Source organism: Balearica regulorum, chromosome 6 (assembly GCF_011004875.1).
Source record: "Balearica regulorum gibbericeps isolate bBalReg1 chromosome 6, bBalReg1.pri, whole genome shotgun sequence".
NCBI classification, from domain to species: Eukaryota; Metazoa; Chordata; class Aves; order Gruiformes; family Gruidae; genus Balearica; species Balearica regulorum.
The window spans coordinates 30,167,463-30,183,269 of NC_046189.1; the positions used below are offsets into that span (position 1 = coordinate 30,167,463).

Genomic DNA, 15,807 nt, shown 5'->3' on the forward strand with positions numbered 1-15,807 from the left:
CCAGGCCTTTCCAACTCCTCTGCAACCACTCCACATCCTGGCAAAGCCGAATTCCCCAGGCACTGCTGCAAGTAGTGTTGAAAGGCACTGCCTTGCTCAGGCAGCGTGGTATTCAGCCTCTGCCCTGGCCAGTGCAGTAGATGTTGACTGATCACAAACAGGAGATGAAATTCAAGGTATGTCTTCCTTGGGGAAAAGATCCCTCACCCTCTACTTGTGTAAATATGTGAGAACTCGCACACACAGACATTCAGTTAAACGGAAGAACCACTACCAACAGCCAAGACAATTGAAAAAGGATTAATTTTTTTTTTATAACCCACCATTAATTATAAAATGTAAGACACAGCCCGCATCAGTAAGTTCTGAATGGATAGCCTCACATTTTCTTTTTAAACAGTGAGCACTAGAGACAAGTTACAGAATTAACCGAAGGTTTTGGCACGGCTGTAGGCATGTCACAGCACGGGCACTTGTGAGCACAAAGTCAAGAAAATCTTCAAAGGCAGAGAAGACTGTAGGCCCCCTGACAGCTGAACAGGAGGGGGAGGATTTGTGAATAAATTCCTTGTGTAGGAAAGACTGAAACAGTCTAGTCAAGATGAACCGAGCCAGGGCAGCAGAACCACTAGAAGCTCCACCTCAACAGTTTTTGAGTTGAGGAAAAACACGGCTACAGCCATCAAAACATTAAGTCTATTCCTGTTTCTTCAGGTTTGGTCTTTTTCTTTGCTGCTTCTTTGGTCTCTGCATAGCATTCTTAACACTGGCAGGGGGCAGTCTGAGAGTTATTTCATTGTCCTCTGTGTCACCATCCGCCTGAGCAGCTTTCCGGCGCTCGAGCACTGTTGGAGTGCAGACTGGAGTAGGGTCCTGAAGAGATCAGAAAAACACGATTCATTGCAAAGCATCTGCCAGAGAAAGTTGTCACTGCCTCTGTGGTACCACAAGGCACCTCAGTCCAGCCCTCCTTCAGAACTTCCACGTTAGGGAAAATTGTTTTCTTTTTACAACTAGCTATTTTTGTGGACAGTGTTTCTCAGAAAAAGTGTCACCTTCAAAAAAGTCTATGCAAAACGCAAATGTAAATTAATTCACATTTTCTAACATGTCATTATGCACCCTTGCTTTCTAAACTTTATATTTCCTGACTCAAAGCACTAAGAAAGCCAAGAGAAAAAGAATCAGAGGGAAAAAAAAAAAAGTATATTTGAGACTGGCATACAGAAATGTCACATTCAAGCCCACAGCACAGCTGAAACATCCCAGCTTCATTATCTAAGCAAGTTCTCAGAACTCAGTTCACTGAATGTATGAGTTATCCTGTCTTCCTTGCAGCGAGCCCTGTCCCAACTATCACAAATAAATCCAGTAACATTAAAAAAAAAAAACAAAAACCTCATAACAGCGATAAAATAAAACAAAACAGAAATGTTTTTAATACCTGACAGACTTTTCAGACTGTCAGTACCCCAAATCTCAGTCCTGATGACCTGAACTTTCCTTTCATCCTACTGGTAGTTTGAGCTGGCATTAGTTTTCCAAACACTGCAATACCGTGCCTGGACAGCACAAGGAGGAGGGACAGTATTGTGTGTAAATGGGGACAGACAACACTAGACTGTATTAACAGTTCAACTTCCTTTTTGTCAAAACAGGCTGGTGTTATAATGTAGCGCAGACTAACAGAAGGATGCCAGCAAGGAGATCATTTTGTACCGGTTTAAAGCAGAGATGTAGGTGGTATACAGGTGACTGCCCCCAGCACTCTGTGTTTTTCCTGCCTCAATTTAGTGCTGAATAGCAGAGGCTGACAGCAGACACAGAGCTGCCTGGACGCACCTCGGGACAAGCACTGGTCCTTACAACATGCTGAGCAGAAACCTTTGCTGCCAAATACTCCCACAAGAGAAAGAAGTGAGAGGATGCAACCACCCTGCCCCGTTCAAGAGTGTTAATCCACCTCAAAGGAGCTACTTTTGGCACAAAAAAAAAATCTCTCAACCAAATACTATCCAGGTTTCCAGGTGTTGAAATTAAATACAAAGAAACCGGTTGCAGACCTGAAACACCTGCCCCAGTGTGAATGGTGGGGCGTGGTGCTGGGCACCACTAGGACAGTTCGGTCTTACCTGGCTGCTCAAAGAAATGTTCAGTTTTGACTTCTTGGATGTTTTAACTTTTTTTCTCTTTATGGAAAGCTCCTGTGCAGCCTAGGAAGCAAGACAGATCAGGTGGATCACTACAAACCTCCTTATATGAAGATGCAGTCACTTAACAGTCTATAGGTTTCTTTGCTTCGTAACTACAAAATCTTTGCTACAGGAATTAGGTTTGAATTAATAAAATTACTTACAACACCACAGAGGCGGTCTGGTTTTAGCAAAACCACCCAAAGCAATGTAAAAAAAGCTGCTACTGTGCATTTAAAAAAAAAAAACCCATGTTAAAATACTGTGCTTAAAATTCAAGTACTTCACCCATGCACTCTGCAGACGAGCAATACACTTGGTTAGCTTAGGTAAGGTCTAGGGATGGAAGCTCTAGTCTAGGGATCTGCCTTCCAACACCAACCCTGCCAAAGCCCCCCACAGGGCTTGGGAAAAGCCCCGTCGCTCTTCTGTGATCTACAGACAAATGTGAAAACCACAAGATATCCAACTATTTATACTAACAGAAGAAAATAAACGTCTTCGCTTTGCTGTTATTTATTTACCCCTCTAAAGGTAAACCTGCACGTACATATAGTACAACCCAGCAACAGCACAACACTGATTTCCAGGAGCTTCTATACAGTTCCTAATGCAAGTAAGTCTCCCTGGTACTTTTTCGCCACTTCCACACGAAACATGATTTTCTTGTATTTAGCACAACCTTAGAAACATGTTTTGCATAAAACACTCATCAAAATGATGCCAAACTTACAAATCCTGGGAAGTCATAATCGAGTCCCTTTTCAGCCAGCCTCTTCCGCAGAAGCTTCTCCTTTCGCAGCAGTCGCTTTGTCATCTTTGCCTTCTGAACGAGTGAACGTATCTTATTGTACCGCCTGACCGCCGGCTGTGAAGGCTTCAGAAATATTTTGTTACTGTTTTTGAAGAGGTTTTCATGGACCCTTTCAGGAGATATGAACTGACCTGTATCATAAACACGTGACATCAAGTTATAGCAGAGCTACCCTTCTCACCAAATGTACTCACATAACGCTAGTCAGTTCTTGTTACAACATTATCCGCTGCTACGGCAGAGCGCCAGTACAGCATTTTACGAACACAGAAGATGGAATGTAACTGAATATTCGTAAGCAAGAGAACTGATAATGGATGTAGGGAAGAAAAGAACGCTTTTTCAGTTTCACCCAGAAAACAGTCAGAGAAACTTGCTTTTCAAAAGTTAATGCGTATATAGCTCATAATCCTTTACAAAGCAAGTGTTACTATCACCACATCCGAGAAACTTGCTAATTTAATTAACCTTTTAATCAAAAAAGCCCCTTGTGCCTAACTAGACAGATAGCAGCTGCAGCAGTTATAAATGACAAAGAATTTCCACATTAAAGGAACTGTCTCCACAGCAAACCCCACTGCTCTCCGAGATTTCATGTCACATGATTACACAACAAGCATTATCAGCCTAAAGGAAAAAAGCAGTAGTGAACAAAAGGGTGCTGGGGATGATCTTTACACGTGAAAAAAGAAAAAGTAAGAAAAGCCCAGCCCCACAGAAAATCCTTTTTGGACAGAACATCATTTAAAATAACCCAGATTCTCCAAACAGTCAAAAAAAAAAAAAAAACCAAAAATAACTATGAATTTCCTTTGCACATTAGAGGACTTAGACTTCAGCTGATACCTACACTTTAGCAGTCTTTCAGAAAAGAGGTAGTTGTTCATTGTGTCTGCCACAATCTTAGCCACATCATCGGACTCAAACTCTATAAATCCATAGCCTTTGCTAGCTCCAGTCTGCAAGCAACAACAGAAAGAAATCTGAAACGATGCTGTCATACCTGAAGAACTAAATTAAAATTATTTTATGCTTCTGCAGTCACAATCCATTCTCAGCTAAATGTTAAATAATTTCATAAAGTTCAGTGAAATCATGAAAAGCACTAGATTTAGTTCTAAAATGGTACAACGTTATTTGTAAATATCTATTTGCATATGAAACAAACTGCTCACCAACACTTGCTTGTTAAAAAAAAAGCTGCTCTACATTGCTGTTGCTGTGTTGCTACCAAGGGTATACAGCAACATTATAGTGCGGTGATAAATCCAGACATGAGAAGTTAAACTTACTGAGCGCAAAGCAACAAGAAAGCTAAAATGGAATCTTTTCCATGACAGTTCACGTTCTACCTTGCGTTAGTGTATTCTGGCAACGCTTCTCACATAAACGCATTTACTCATGGAAAAAAGGGGCTACGTTAACTGTCACTGAAACTGCTTATTTGCAGTTATAGAACCACAGAATGGTTCGGGTTGGAGGGGACCAACCCCAGAGACAACGCCTGGTGAGCTATCGGCCTGACACTCGTTTTGGCAGTACTATTTGTAGGACAAGCCGTTATTCACGGTGCCCCCCTCTGCCCTCTCATGAAACTGCAGCAAAGTTTTCCACGTGGTGCGCACCGACGGCAGAGCACCAGGCAGACGGGACCGGCACACGGAGCTGCTGAAAACACCTCGGAAAGGAGTTAATTCTGTCCGTAACCGGCAGCCGGGGCGGGGGGGGGGGGGGGAGAGGGGCGGAGACCAAGCGGCCGGGGCCGGGCCGGCGCGGAGCGGAGCGTTACCTTCTTACTCCTCGAGAGCCGGAGCCGCGTCACCGTCCCGAACTGTTCGAAGTACTGGTGGATCTGCGGCTCGCAGAGCCCCCGCGGGAGGTGCCCCACGTACACCACGCCCGGCGTCAGCTTCTCCTGCGGGGCACAGAGCAGCCGTGTCAGGGCAGGAAAGCAGAGGCCAGGCCAGGCCAGGCCAGGCCGCACCCGCCCCCACCCCACGACACCGCCCCGCTCACCTTGGCCGCCCGGTTGTTGCGGACCCGCTGCACCTTCTGCTGGACCTCGCGCTGCAGCCGCGGCTCCAAGGCCAGGAACGACGACGACGACGCCGCCGCCGCGGGCACGGGCGCAGCCACCTCAGCCGCCATCGCCGCCATGCTACCCTCCCCGCCACCGGCGGAAACGCGTCACTCCCCTTGCACGCGGTGTCGCGCGGCGGCAAGGGCGCGCAGGCGCAGAGCAGCGGGGCGCTGTCTCCTAGCAACGGGGCACGGCGCTGCCGACAGACCCGCCCCACGTCGCGTAGCAACGCGGCGCCGTCACCAGGCAGCGGGGCCTTCGCGCGGCCCGGCGTCGTCGTCCCCGGGGCCCGGCCCTGCCACACCGGGAGGGGGGCCCTGAAACACGGACGCCCACCCCGGGGCGAGCGGCTCCCCACGGGCACCCGGCCCGCGCCGCCACCGCCACCCGGCTCCTCCGGCCGCTCCAGGCAGTGCGCGGGGCAGCCCGGCGCGGCGCGGTCAGGCAGTGCGCTGGGCAGGCGCCGCGCCGGCGGCTCAGAAGGCCCCTGTGTGGGCGTGGGAGGCCCCCGAGGCAGGAGGAGGCGGTGGGCACCATGTCGGTGAGCGACATGTTCATCGCGCTGCAGGGCGTCCTCACCGCCGACCAGGACATCCGTGAGGTGGGCGCGGGGCCGGGCGGGCGGCAGGCAGGCGGCAGGCGCGGGGTCTGACGGCGCCCTGTGTCCGCAGGAGATCCGGAAGGTGGTGCAGGCGCTGGAGCAGACGGCCCGGGAGATCCTGACGCTGCTGCAGGGCGTGCACCAGGGAGCCGGCTTCCAGGACAGTGAGTCCCGCGCTCCGCCTTCCTCGGGAGAGCGGGGAAAGGCCGTTTTGGGGCGGGGGGGGGAAGTACCCACAGGGTACGCGGGTCCCTCTGCCACGGGCGCCCCTTTTCCAGCTTCCAGTCGCGCGTGGGGCTCTCAGAGGCGGCGGGGGGGGGGGGGGGGGGGGCGCAGCTGGGAGGTTTCAAGCCGGATGGGTAGAAGAGCTGCCATTCATCCCCGGGAAACACCGCTCTTCCCCCTTGTGCCCTCCCTGGCTCAGTGTTTCACCGTCTCAGCGCTGAAGAGCGTGTTCTTTTTACAGCTGCTCACTTTCTGGACTGTTGAATTGGCTCATAGGTGTCCCACTGAGTGACATGCATGTAGACTTTTTTATATTCTGCTAATTCTAATGGGACCTGTTGGGTCTCTGTATCTCCTTCCTCACCTCTTCACGCCACCCCCAAAGAGCTGTGATGCTGCGGGGCGTTCAGGATGGTGTGGGAAAGAAGGAAGGACTTCCAGTCTGGTTTGTATGAGACCAACTGTGTGTGTGTATATATATAAAATCTGCTTAATGTTGCAAAATATAAAGGGAATTTGCAAAGGCTGATAAAGCAGGAGCTGTCCTTGATGCACGTGTGAGTGGCAACTGGAATTGTCCTGCTGGTTTTGAGGTCTGGGTTGCAGGTAGCCTGGTTCTTTGCTTTCAATCCAAATTTAAGATGTTTGATATAATGTTTCTGGGCCAACCTGTTTCTTCTGAGGCATGAGAATAGTACTGCAGACTTAGATACCAAATGGGCTCTTTCTGCTCTCCCACCCCTATTTTTAGACTTACTGGTGAAACTATTGCAATAAACAGGTTTTTCCTCTTAAATATGTCACTTAAAAGCTATTTTTTCAAGTCTATGAATATCTCCTGAGAAGAAGCATCCATTCTGACTTTCCTGGGAACTCTTGAGAGGAATTTGGGGAGACACCTGGCAGGTGCCCTTTGAATGTGAATAGAAGAATGAACCTCACCAGGTGCTGTTTTATTTACCTGCAGAGCTGGCTAGTTGTTATCAGCCTGATGATGTTCACCAGCACACTGGTGATTTCTCTGGCCTCTCAGAGGGTACGTGTTTAGCAATGTGCAACACCTGAGGTTTGAACACTGCTGGCAAGCACAACTTCCACCTACTTAGGAAATCTGGCAGTGCTAAAAATTAGAACTGCTAATTGGCTAATTTATGCAAGCATACACTCATTTTTCTAAGCTAAGTAAACCTGTGGATGTTCTGACAGTTGTTTTGCATTGGTATCAACTTCAGAGGTTGCTTTCCAGCATTTAATAGTAGTGACCTGTGTTTGGCTCAGTATATTTTCACTTGATTTTTAATTCCAGGTGAGAGCTGGTCCTGGAACTTGCAGAGTCTGAGAAGAGATTTGAAATAGTTACAGTTTAAAAAAAAAAAAAAACTCAGCTTATAATTCTTGTAATATCAAAGATAATGCATGCTTAATAGGTTAGGAGTTAACTCATGATAATAGACCTGTCAGTTTGTCATCAATTTCAAGCATAATAAAGTCAATAAAGGCTTAGATTAATAAAGGTTTACAGCAGAATAATATAATGCCAATTAACAGAAGGATTGTTAGGGGGATAAATAGCACTTGTCAGGTGTCACATATTTAGACTACAGTTTTATTTGATAGTGGTTGTAGTTCTGCAGTGTAGTGCTCTTAAATGGCTGTTTGGCTTGCTACAGCATCTTGTTTGTTGAGTCAGTACCACGTTTTTACTAAGAAACTAGAATGATTCTTCCTTAGTACATTAAAAAGGGATAAACAATGACTTGTAACTATCAGAGAGAGGATTATTCATTGCAACAGAATTCTGACTAGACTTCGTAGCATCAAGATTTTTTAGCCTTACATTTATTTATTCCAAGATGTAAGAAAAACTATTAATAAAATATATGAACTGTAAAAAAAAAAACTGTATAAACGAATAACTAATTAATAAAAAAGCAAAAATACTATTAATTACTACAAGTTCACAGGTGATAGAGTAAATAATGATGCTTGGTTGGCTGCAGCTATATTGCCATGGATGGTTTAAGCAGGTGGTGCTGCCAACAGAAGCTGTTTTCTGCTTGTGCCTCCTCCCTTGTGCCAGTATAAGTGGGAGATGACTGACTTTCTCCTGTAGCCTACTGGTTGATCCTTTGTAATTATTCTTGCATCACCAACTGAGGCAGAGTGATGAAAGCTCAAGGAGACAACAGATAGCCAGTGAAAACAAGGAAAGGATTTGCAGCTGGCTGAGCAATCTGTCCTACCAAAGAGAAGGATAAGGGGTGGCATGAGCTCTGTTTATAGAACTACAGGATAGTTAGAAGTTCGATGGAGTGCAGTTTCTTCTACTAGTCGGTGGTATTTAAAACATTATCTTGCACAATGCCTTTCTTCTATTCCACGGGAACTTAAAATACCTCTTGGCTAAACCTGTTCTCACTGTTTTTCATCTAACTTCTTTTACTGTGGGGCAGCCACCTACCCACAGACAACAGCTGTTTCACAGTGCTGGCTTCTCTGTGGTCTCTCTCCGCACTGAGCGTGGGACTGCGTTTAGCTGTGGGATAAGCACTTTGAGTCGTAGCCTACGTTCAGCTGTGGGGAAGGGAAGGAAAGCCAGCAGAGCCTCAGGCCAGCAGCCTCCAGAACAGGGTTAGAGGATCTCTCTTTCAGCTGCTTCTGTTCCCTGTCTGAAATGGAGTTTGAGAACTGCTCAGAAAGCTGTTCAGGGCAGCATGTGCTGCAGCCTGTTGCTAGCTGATGTGAGTCTGACTGACAGGTAGGGTCTTCAGAGGCTGAAAGTCGGCTTGGTATGTCTTTGCTCATGAAACACGTTGTATCAAGTTTAGCAAAACATTAGTGGTGGTACCCAAGGATGCACAAGGCTAGTTTGAAGTTGGGAATTTGTGTGTGTTGTTGAGCACTGTTGTCTGAAACCTTACTGTAAAGATTGTTTATTTTTGTCACAGGTTCCTTTGGCAGAAGCCAAAATGCAAATTTATTCCTTGCTGTGTCCCCTGCTGCCAAGTGACAGCTTACACGACTGAGGCAGACACCAGAGTTTGAGGATGGTGTTCAAAGGGCGGCTGTCAGTGAGCTTCACGCATTTCTTTCATTCTGGCTACCACACAGAGCACTTTCACCTTCTGCTTCCTGAAGCTTTTAAGTGCTCTATTTTATTTTTTTTAAAACATAAATGATCTTTTATTAATTCAAAGAAGTTTTTTAAACATACTTAAGTGACTCCTAGTAGGGCTTTTTTGATAAAAGTCATTCATCAAAGCTTTCAGACTTAGCTTCTATGGATCTTGTTTAAATAATCCTAGATTCTATATATCAAGAAGCAGGAGAGCCTGTTAGGTTGATCTTCTGCCTTCCTTGGGTTGTGACCAGGATTTCTGAGAGGGCTGCAGTTCAGAAGTACTGGTTTGATTAGTTCTGTCCAGCCCTGGTACTGCAGGTGTAGCAAGGCTGTAACTTGTATCAATAAACAGGAGGTGGCAGCAGGTGGTATGTAAACAAGAGACCATTTCTCTGCAGATGTGTAACGTACATTGCACAGGCTAAAACCCAGTTCCTTCAAATACATTGTTTAAAGCAAGAAATGCAGTTTCCTGATGTTGCACTTCATCTAACCTAATTCTGATCAATAAGAAAAAAGTATCCTAACATTCTAAAATGGAGAAAGAAAAGTTGCTGTTCCTTTGACTGTACAAGTCATTTGGCGGTGCTGCTTGGTGTGTGTGCTTTCTTTGGGGCCAACTATGTGCAATGCTGTTCTGTTCTTTGTGACCTGGTTTGTTGCCGCTTTTTTCTAAACCACTGCTTTAGGGCACTCTCCAGAGCGTCTTTTTTCTCTCTTTACAACACCTGTACAACCCAACTTGCCCCCCCTTTCTCTTACTTCATCCACGCAGCTAAAACAAAAAGTATCCCATTACGAGCTCACACCCTGATCTCTGGTGTGCCCTCCCATAGCCCTGCCGCTCCAGAGCGCTGCTGCGTGGGTGGGCTCATAGCATGGGGCTTTCACCGTGTCACTGCTCGTGCTGGCTCCCTCCCTTGCCCCCCAGGTATCCATTGCCGTAGTCTCAGCTCTCCTGCATTTACAGACCCTAGAGTGAAATTGCCCCTCTGCTGCCTCGGATGAGGTCTTACGCTCAATGCCTTTTTCGGCCTTTCTCCATCTCCGCGTCACCTCTCCTTCGGCATTGCTTGTTTGTCACCCTGCTTAGTGCGTTGCCAGGCTTCTTTGGTTCATCCCGCAGACAAACACCACATCGGCTCTGGGTTTCTCCATTCCTGCCTCTGTCCGTCTTTATCCGCTGTTGCCTCTTGGTCTGTAGGTTGTGTGACCTTTGCAGTGTCTTCTTCTGCCAGTGCCCATTACAGAATGGGTTCTTCATCCATGACTCAGGTTTTATAGCAGCAGTAATTATTTGTGATTAGCAGTGATTCTTAAATAACACTGGGGCATCTCAGCTCAAGTTCAAAACTAAGGACTAGAGCAGGTTAGACAGACCAAAACTCGGGAGTATTTCTCCTCTGCCTGTGTGACTCGTGGTAGACAATGAATATTTCTTAGATTGATTTGAACGTCAGTAGACTGTCTTGGACAACAAAGGAGCATAAACAGAGCTGTCTGCACTAGAAAACTCTCAGTTCACAAAACCCTGTTCTCTGTCAAGTACTGAATGTTGTGCTGTTTCTTTTTCAGTACCAAAGAAATGTCAGAAAGCTCGTGAACACTTTGGTACAGTGAGAACACAGCTGGAGTCTCTGAAGACCAAGTTTCCTGCTGATCAGTATTACAGGTGTGCAGGATCACACACAGCCAGACATGGATATGGGAGTTGCCAGGGCATATTTGGTATCATTATGTTGGAAAAATGATTTCAAGGTTTATGGGTCAAATGCTTCTTTGTTTGAGAAGTAAATCGTTGCAGTGAAGTGTGAGGGTTTTTGTCAGCATAGATAAAAATGCTTTTGCTCAAACACTCTATAACTTCTCACTAAAAATACACAGTATTTAATTCTTTTTCTAGAAACTCTTTTTTAAAAGAAAAAGGAAAGTTTAAGAAATGGATGTTCTATTGGAGCTGCCCTTGTTTCTGGGAGCAGAGCATTTGCTGCCTCATTAATTTCAGTGAAGTTAGGTTTGGGGCATTTCTGAAAACAGAGCTCTAAATCTATCATGAAATGGCTGTTTGATACTGCAGATACTAAAAGAAGTTGTCACCTTTGTGTTTTGTTTGCTACCAGAAGGGGACGGTGTCTAGCAAGAACATTTCCAAGATCAACAATCTTGTCAGCTCAAATCTGCTGAGGGAAGATGGGAGGGAAAGCCCTGGTTATCTTGTGGGCGTGACAACCTGAAAAACTCTGAACTGAGTAGGTGTGTGAGAGGTGTGAGCAACGCTAGTGTCCAGTGTAGTGTCCTGGGGGGTGAAGTTCTGGAGTACCAAGGAGATGATTTTAAGCTGGTGTCGTTTTGATAAGCCGAAATATTGCAAAGTGCTATGAGTAAAGGTGGAAACCATCATGTATACATAAAACATATGCTTGTTGCCTAACGCTCCGGTAATAGATGTTACTTATTTATACCTTGACTTGGTGTTTTCTTCAACAGATTTCATGAGCACTGGAGGTTTGTGCTTCAGCGGTTGGTGTTTCTGGCAGCATTTGTAGTCTTCCTGGAGTCAGAAACATTAGTGACCCGAGAAGCTGTTGCAGAAATACTTGGGAGTAAGTTAATGTTGTAACAGAAGAGAAAAAGCTTGTGACGTTTTTAGATGTTGTAGCTTTCAGAGGTACAGGGAAACAGCAGAACTTAATGTCTTCTCAAGAAATAGATTCCAAAATTTACTGGTGTTGGATTTCATTATGTAAACAATAAATTCTTTTAGAAGGTGGAAATCAGCAAACATAATGTAAACAAAAGCATTTATTCATTAATAAGTTCTTCAGCAATGAAGATCACTCATTCAAATTGCGTAAGTCTACCAGAAGAATAATACAAAGATGAGAGCTTATTTTTCTTACTTTTTGCTTTTGGTGTTTAAAAAGTGTGGAAAAAAGATTAAATTCTTATGCTGTAAGAGAATTGTGTCCTCCCAGAGCAAAGGATTTGAAAAAAAATCAGGAAAATACTTTTCTAAAAAAACAACTACAGATCCCTCTTGTATATATTAATGTAAATGCAGTTGTTCTGTTGGATCAGTTATAACCTGTTGCGCGTCCAGTTGAGGATGTACGAGATGCTGTATCAAAACACTGAGAAGAGGCAGTAATTAGATCACACACAGGAAAAAGTTGACTTTTATTTTGTAATAATGTTTCATAAATTTGATATTTCAAACAAATGCAATTTCAGCTCACTGGTTTTGCTCGTGTTCAGTGCTACCTGATTACCACTCTGTTTTTCATCTTAGTTGAAGCTGACCGAGAGCAGGGCTTTCACCTGGACATTGAAGACTATCTTTCTGGTGTACTAACTCTCGCCAGTGAGCTGGTAAGGAAGATACTCAGGCATTTATTTGGATTGAAACTGACCTAAAAAAAAAAAGTAATGTGTTTTGTAACTTTCCCAAGATGTTCCTGGAAGTTATGGTACGCAACACCTCGATCTGAACTTCTAGTAAACTGCCTCTCTGTATGCCAGAGTTATTCCTCACTGATATTTTAAGATTTAAACTAGACATTTGATTGAAAATGCAGGATTGTTGTCAACAAAAGGCAGATCCAAGTATAAATAAGCTGCCTGGAACAAAACTGCTTCATTTGCTCAAGTAACTGATGGGAATAGTGATGTGATTTGGGTGGGTTCGGTTCCTCTGCTGATGTCTTCCTGTGCATCTTCCTCTCGTAGGCCAGACTGGCAGTGAACAGCGTCACAGCTGGTGACTATTCTCGCCCTCTCCGTATCTCAACTTTTATCAATGAGCTGGATTCTGGCTTCCGCCTCCTCAACCTGAAGAATGATTCCCTGAGGAAACGTTACGATGGCCTGAAATATGATGTCAAGAAAATTGAGGAAGTAGTTTATGACTTGTCGATCAGAGGACTCAATAAGGAGGCAACAGGTGGTGTGGGTGGAGAGAAATGAAGGATGCTCATTTTAACAGCATCATTGATTACCTCAGATGGTTGCCAATTTAGGAAGCATGCTAGCAAAGTCTTCCTATAGTAGTTTAGAAGAACTGCAGCTGAAAGCTGCTCTCTATTTTCTTACAGAAGGTGTCGTACGGGTGTTAGATCTCAAAATGTTTTGTAAAATCATGTCTAGATTAGGGCAGGAGGCTCTCTGTTTCCAGTGGAATTCCTCCGTCAAAACACATGGTGCCGTTCTGTGCACAGCAGCAATAGTAGTCCGTAATTCCCATGAGCTGAAACTCTCATTAGTTCTGTAGTGTTGCTTTGCTGCTCTGGCAGTGATGTGCTTCAGCTGTCTCTGCTCACACACCTCTAAAGATGTGTGCACAGCACACAGCTCAGTGCAGTTACATGTGATGTTTTAGAAAACACAGTGTGTAAATATATCTACATTTTTTTAAGACACTGATTTTTTTTCCTTTGCCTTTTTGTTTCTTAAATTTTCACCTATGTTAGTAAGTTGAACAGATGTGCATAACTTTATTAAGCAGATCTTTTTAAATGGCATCTGTAAATGTATCCCCCTTAACCAAGAAATTAGTGAAAATATTCCTGAGAATTTCTCCATTGGAACTGGTATATTGCACCCAGGCACATCTCTCTCTCTCTCTCTCTTTCTCCTTTTTTCCTTTCCTCCAAGATTTCTGTTGCCAACGAGAGCAAGGTTTTCTCAAACATCTGCTTTCACTGGCTGGTGTTTGTTTTACTGACATGAGTAAATGCTGAGTTTTAGTATCATTTGCCTTGAGAACTTGGTGTAACCAATTTTTATTTTTTTTTAACTACCAAGGTTTCCAAATAGAGACGTATTAACTGATAAACTGCAGGTAGCACCTGAGTTTTAACAACCTATATAGGCTACAACTGCACCTGTGTCCTGGGATTAAAAAAAAAAAACCCTCACACCAACACTGCAGTTCATGCAGTAAAATGTTTGTATCTTCAGAAAAGGAGAAGTAACTAGCTTCAGATACTTCGTGTGTATCTTGCAAACACCAACAGCCTCTTTTGTTTCTGTAAATGGACAGACTCGTACCTCCCAGGGTGCGTGTTCGCTTGTCCTAAATGACTTCGAGTTTTGTCATTCTTCTTCTTCTGCTGGTGCAGGAGGGGTAAGGAGAAAAACTAACTGCTTTAGGAGGAGGGATATTTCCAGAGCATAAACACGAACAGTCAAGTTTGTGGGGTTTGTTAGTGTTTCGTTTTGTTAGCAAAGATTTACCACTGTTTCAGTTAAGGTTTGGTTTTGTTTATTGGAAGAAAATGGTTTCTTGGTTATTTTGGCCAATAAAAGCTGTTCTTTGATTTTTGGCCATTTGGTAACTCTGCCTGTTGTCTGATTATCTGTTATATGCTTTCCCTTCCTGCGAGCCTACCCTGAAATATCTAAATTTAAGTTCAGCCTCCTGCTGCACTTGGACAATAACAGAATTCCTCACTTGGCTGTATGCTGTTCAGTGGCGCACTCATACCTGCTGGCGAGTGGAGCATAAGTCAAGATTTCATAGGCACTTTTTAAATTTTGACCTGTTTCACAAAGTAAAACAGGAGCAGTATGGAGGAGTTTATCTTACCAAATCCAAGATGTGACAAAGTTCATCTTCAGAGCATCTCCTAATCTTTCATGTTTGTACTCATCCTTTGTATCTTATGTCACATAATGTATGGAGATGGTAATATCCCTCTTTGACAGCTGAAGAAGATGAGGGGGTAACTTCCTGAGCCCTGTGGCAATGAGACCAGCTCTCAAAGTAGTTCTTTGCTCTTGCCTTGTGTCACTGCTTGCATCTTTCTTGCTTTAACCCTGTGGAGGTGGGAGGGAGGAAGGAGCTTAAGCCAGTTCTACTGCCAAAACCAGAGACTTGTGAAACAACACCCTGCAGCTCCGAGACACAGCCATGCAGACCAAGGTCACACAGGAAATGCGTGGGAGCAGGGGAATTGGAGAAAGGTTTCTTGAGCATCAGTCTGATGTCTCTTGGGTTGGAGGACTCCTGGCACATGGAACTGGGATGTGAGGCCACATGGCAGGGCAAGTTTCTGGTTGCAGGCCAGGTGTTTAAGGCTTTGCGCTGGCTTCTGTCCCAGGCACCGTGGTTGCATTTGGTCACGCAGCAGGTCTGCTTCCTGTCATGGAATCCCATGTGCCTAACAGCTTTCCAGTAGATCCTCAATCTGCCAGCTCTTGGATCTTACTTGGTTTCCAAGAGCTGGTGGAGATAGAACAGCACTGCACCACAGGTGCCAGGATGCATATACTGTGGGAGGGACAACTGAAGAGCAAATCTCTTACCTAGGGCTCACAAAGTCTGCAAGGTGTGGGATCCTTCTGTCTAAGGCTCTGTGAAGATCAAGTGCCTGAGAAAGAGACACTCCAGTGTTGTGTTCCTGGAGGGTGATTAGCAAACACCTCGTTCTTTCCTGTTCCTGGTTTTGGGAGAGCCTAGCATCTTCCTCTGGAAAAGCATCATTTGTAAGAGCCAGGCTGCATAGTGCATTCCCAAGCCAGATCTGGGGAAGGAAAAAGAAAACTCAAACTTTCTCCCTAGGCTGCAGCAGGGAAGATGGGGATATGCTTTTTGTAGCTTCGTATGTGCGGAGGTAGCCTGTAGGACCTTGTGCCCTTGATTGTGAATCTGCACATTACTCTGGTCTTAAATGTGTTTCTGTCCCAGGGCTGGGAGCAGAGGGAAGAAAGAAAGACCCAGAAGGACTTTAGTAGGGGCGTCTCACCTCCCTGACCCTTCCCTTTCCTAGGGGTAAT

At 45.0% G+C, this 15,807-nt stretch overlaps 2 protein-coding genes across 2 annotated transcripts; one reads left to right on the forward strand and one right to left on the reverse strand.

Annotated features, from left to right (window-relative positions):
* Nucleotides 1-292: 292 nt before the first annotated feature.
* NIFK (nucleolar protein interacting with the FHA domain of MKI67) lies at nt 293-5,185 on the reverse strand. Its single transcript, XM_075757045.1, has 6 exons — nt 5,023-5,185; nt 4,796-4,921; nt 3,857-3,965; nt 2,926-3,137; nt 2,133-2,213; nt 293-873 (listed from the first exon to the last, which is right to left on the reverse strand). Exons 1-6 carry the CDS (start codon nt 5,161-5,163, stop codon nt 697-699), a joined length of 846 nt encoding a protein of 281 aa, XP_075613160.1. The 5' UTR covers nt 5,164-5,185; the 3' UTR covers nt 293-696.
* A 138-nt stretch (nt 5,186-5,323) lies between these two features.
* On the forward strand, nt 5,324-14,366 carry TSN (translin). Its single transcript, XM_075757046.1, has 6 exons — nt 5,324-5,687; nt 5,758-5,851; nt 10,609-10,705; nt 11,521-11,636; nt 12,323-12,402; nt 12,760-14,366. Exons 1-6 carry the CDS (start codon nt 5,622-5,624, stop codon nt 12,994-12,996), a joined length of 690 nt encoding a protein of 229 aa, XP_075613161.1. The 5' UTR covers nt 5,324-5,621; the 3' UTR covers nt 12,997-14,366.
* Nucleotides 14,367-15,807: the final 1,441 nt, after the last annotated feature.

Bases quoted from the DNA above. Each gene is read 5' to 3' on its own strand.
- TSN (XM_075757046.1), top strand. From the start codon at position 5,622: ATGTCGGTGAGCGACATGTTCATCGCGCTGCAGGGCGTCCTCACCGCC. The intron at 5,852-10,608 runs GTGAGTCCCGCG...TTTCTTTTTCAG, and splicing joins GGGAGCCGGCTTCCAGGACA to TACCAAAGAAATGTCAGAAA. The intron at 12,403-12,759 runs GTAAGGAAGATA...TTCCTCTCGTAG, and splicing joins TAACTCTCGCCAGTGAGCTG to GCCAGACTGGCAGTGAACAG.
- NIFK (XM_075757045.1), bottom strand. From the start codon at position 5,163: ATGGCGGCGATGGCGGCTGAGGTGGCTGCGCCCGTGCCCGCGGCGGCG. The intron at 4,922-5,022 runs GTGAGCGGGGCG...TGTGCCCCGCAG, and splicing joins GCAACAACCGGGCGGCCAAG to GAGAAGCTGACGCCGGGCGT. The intron at 2,214-2,925 runs GTAAGTTTGGCA...CTTGCTTCCTAG, and splicing joins ATTATGACTTCCCAGGATTT to GCTGCACAGGAGCTTTCCAT.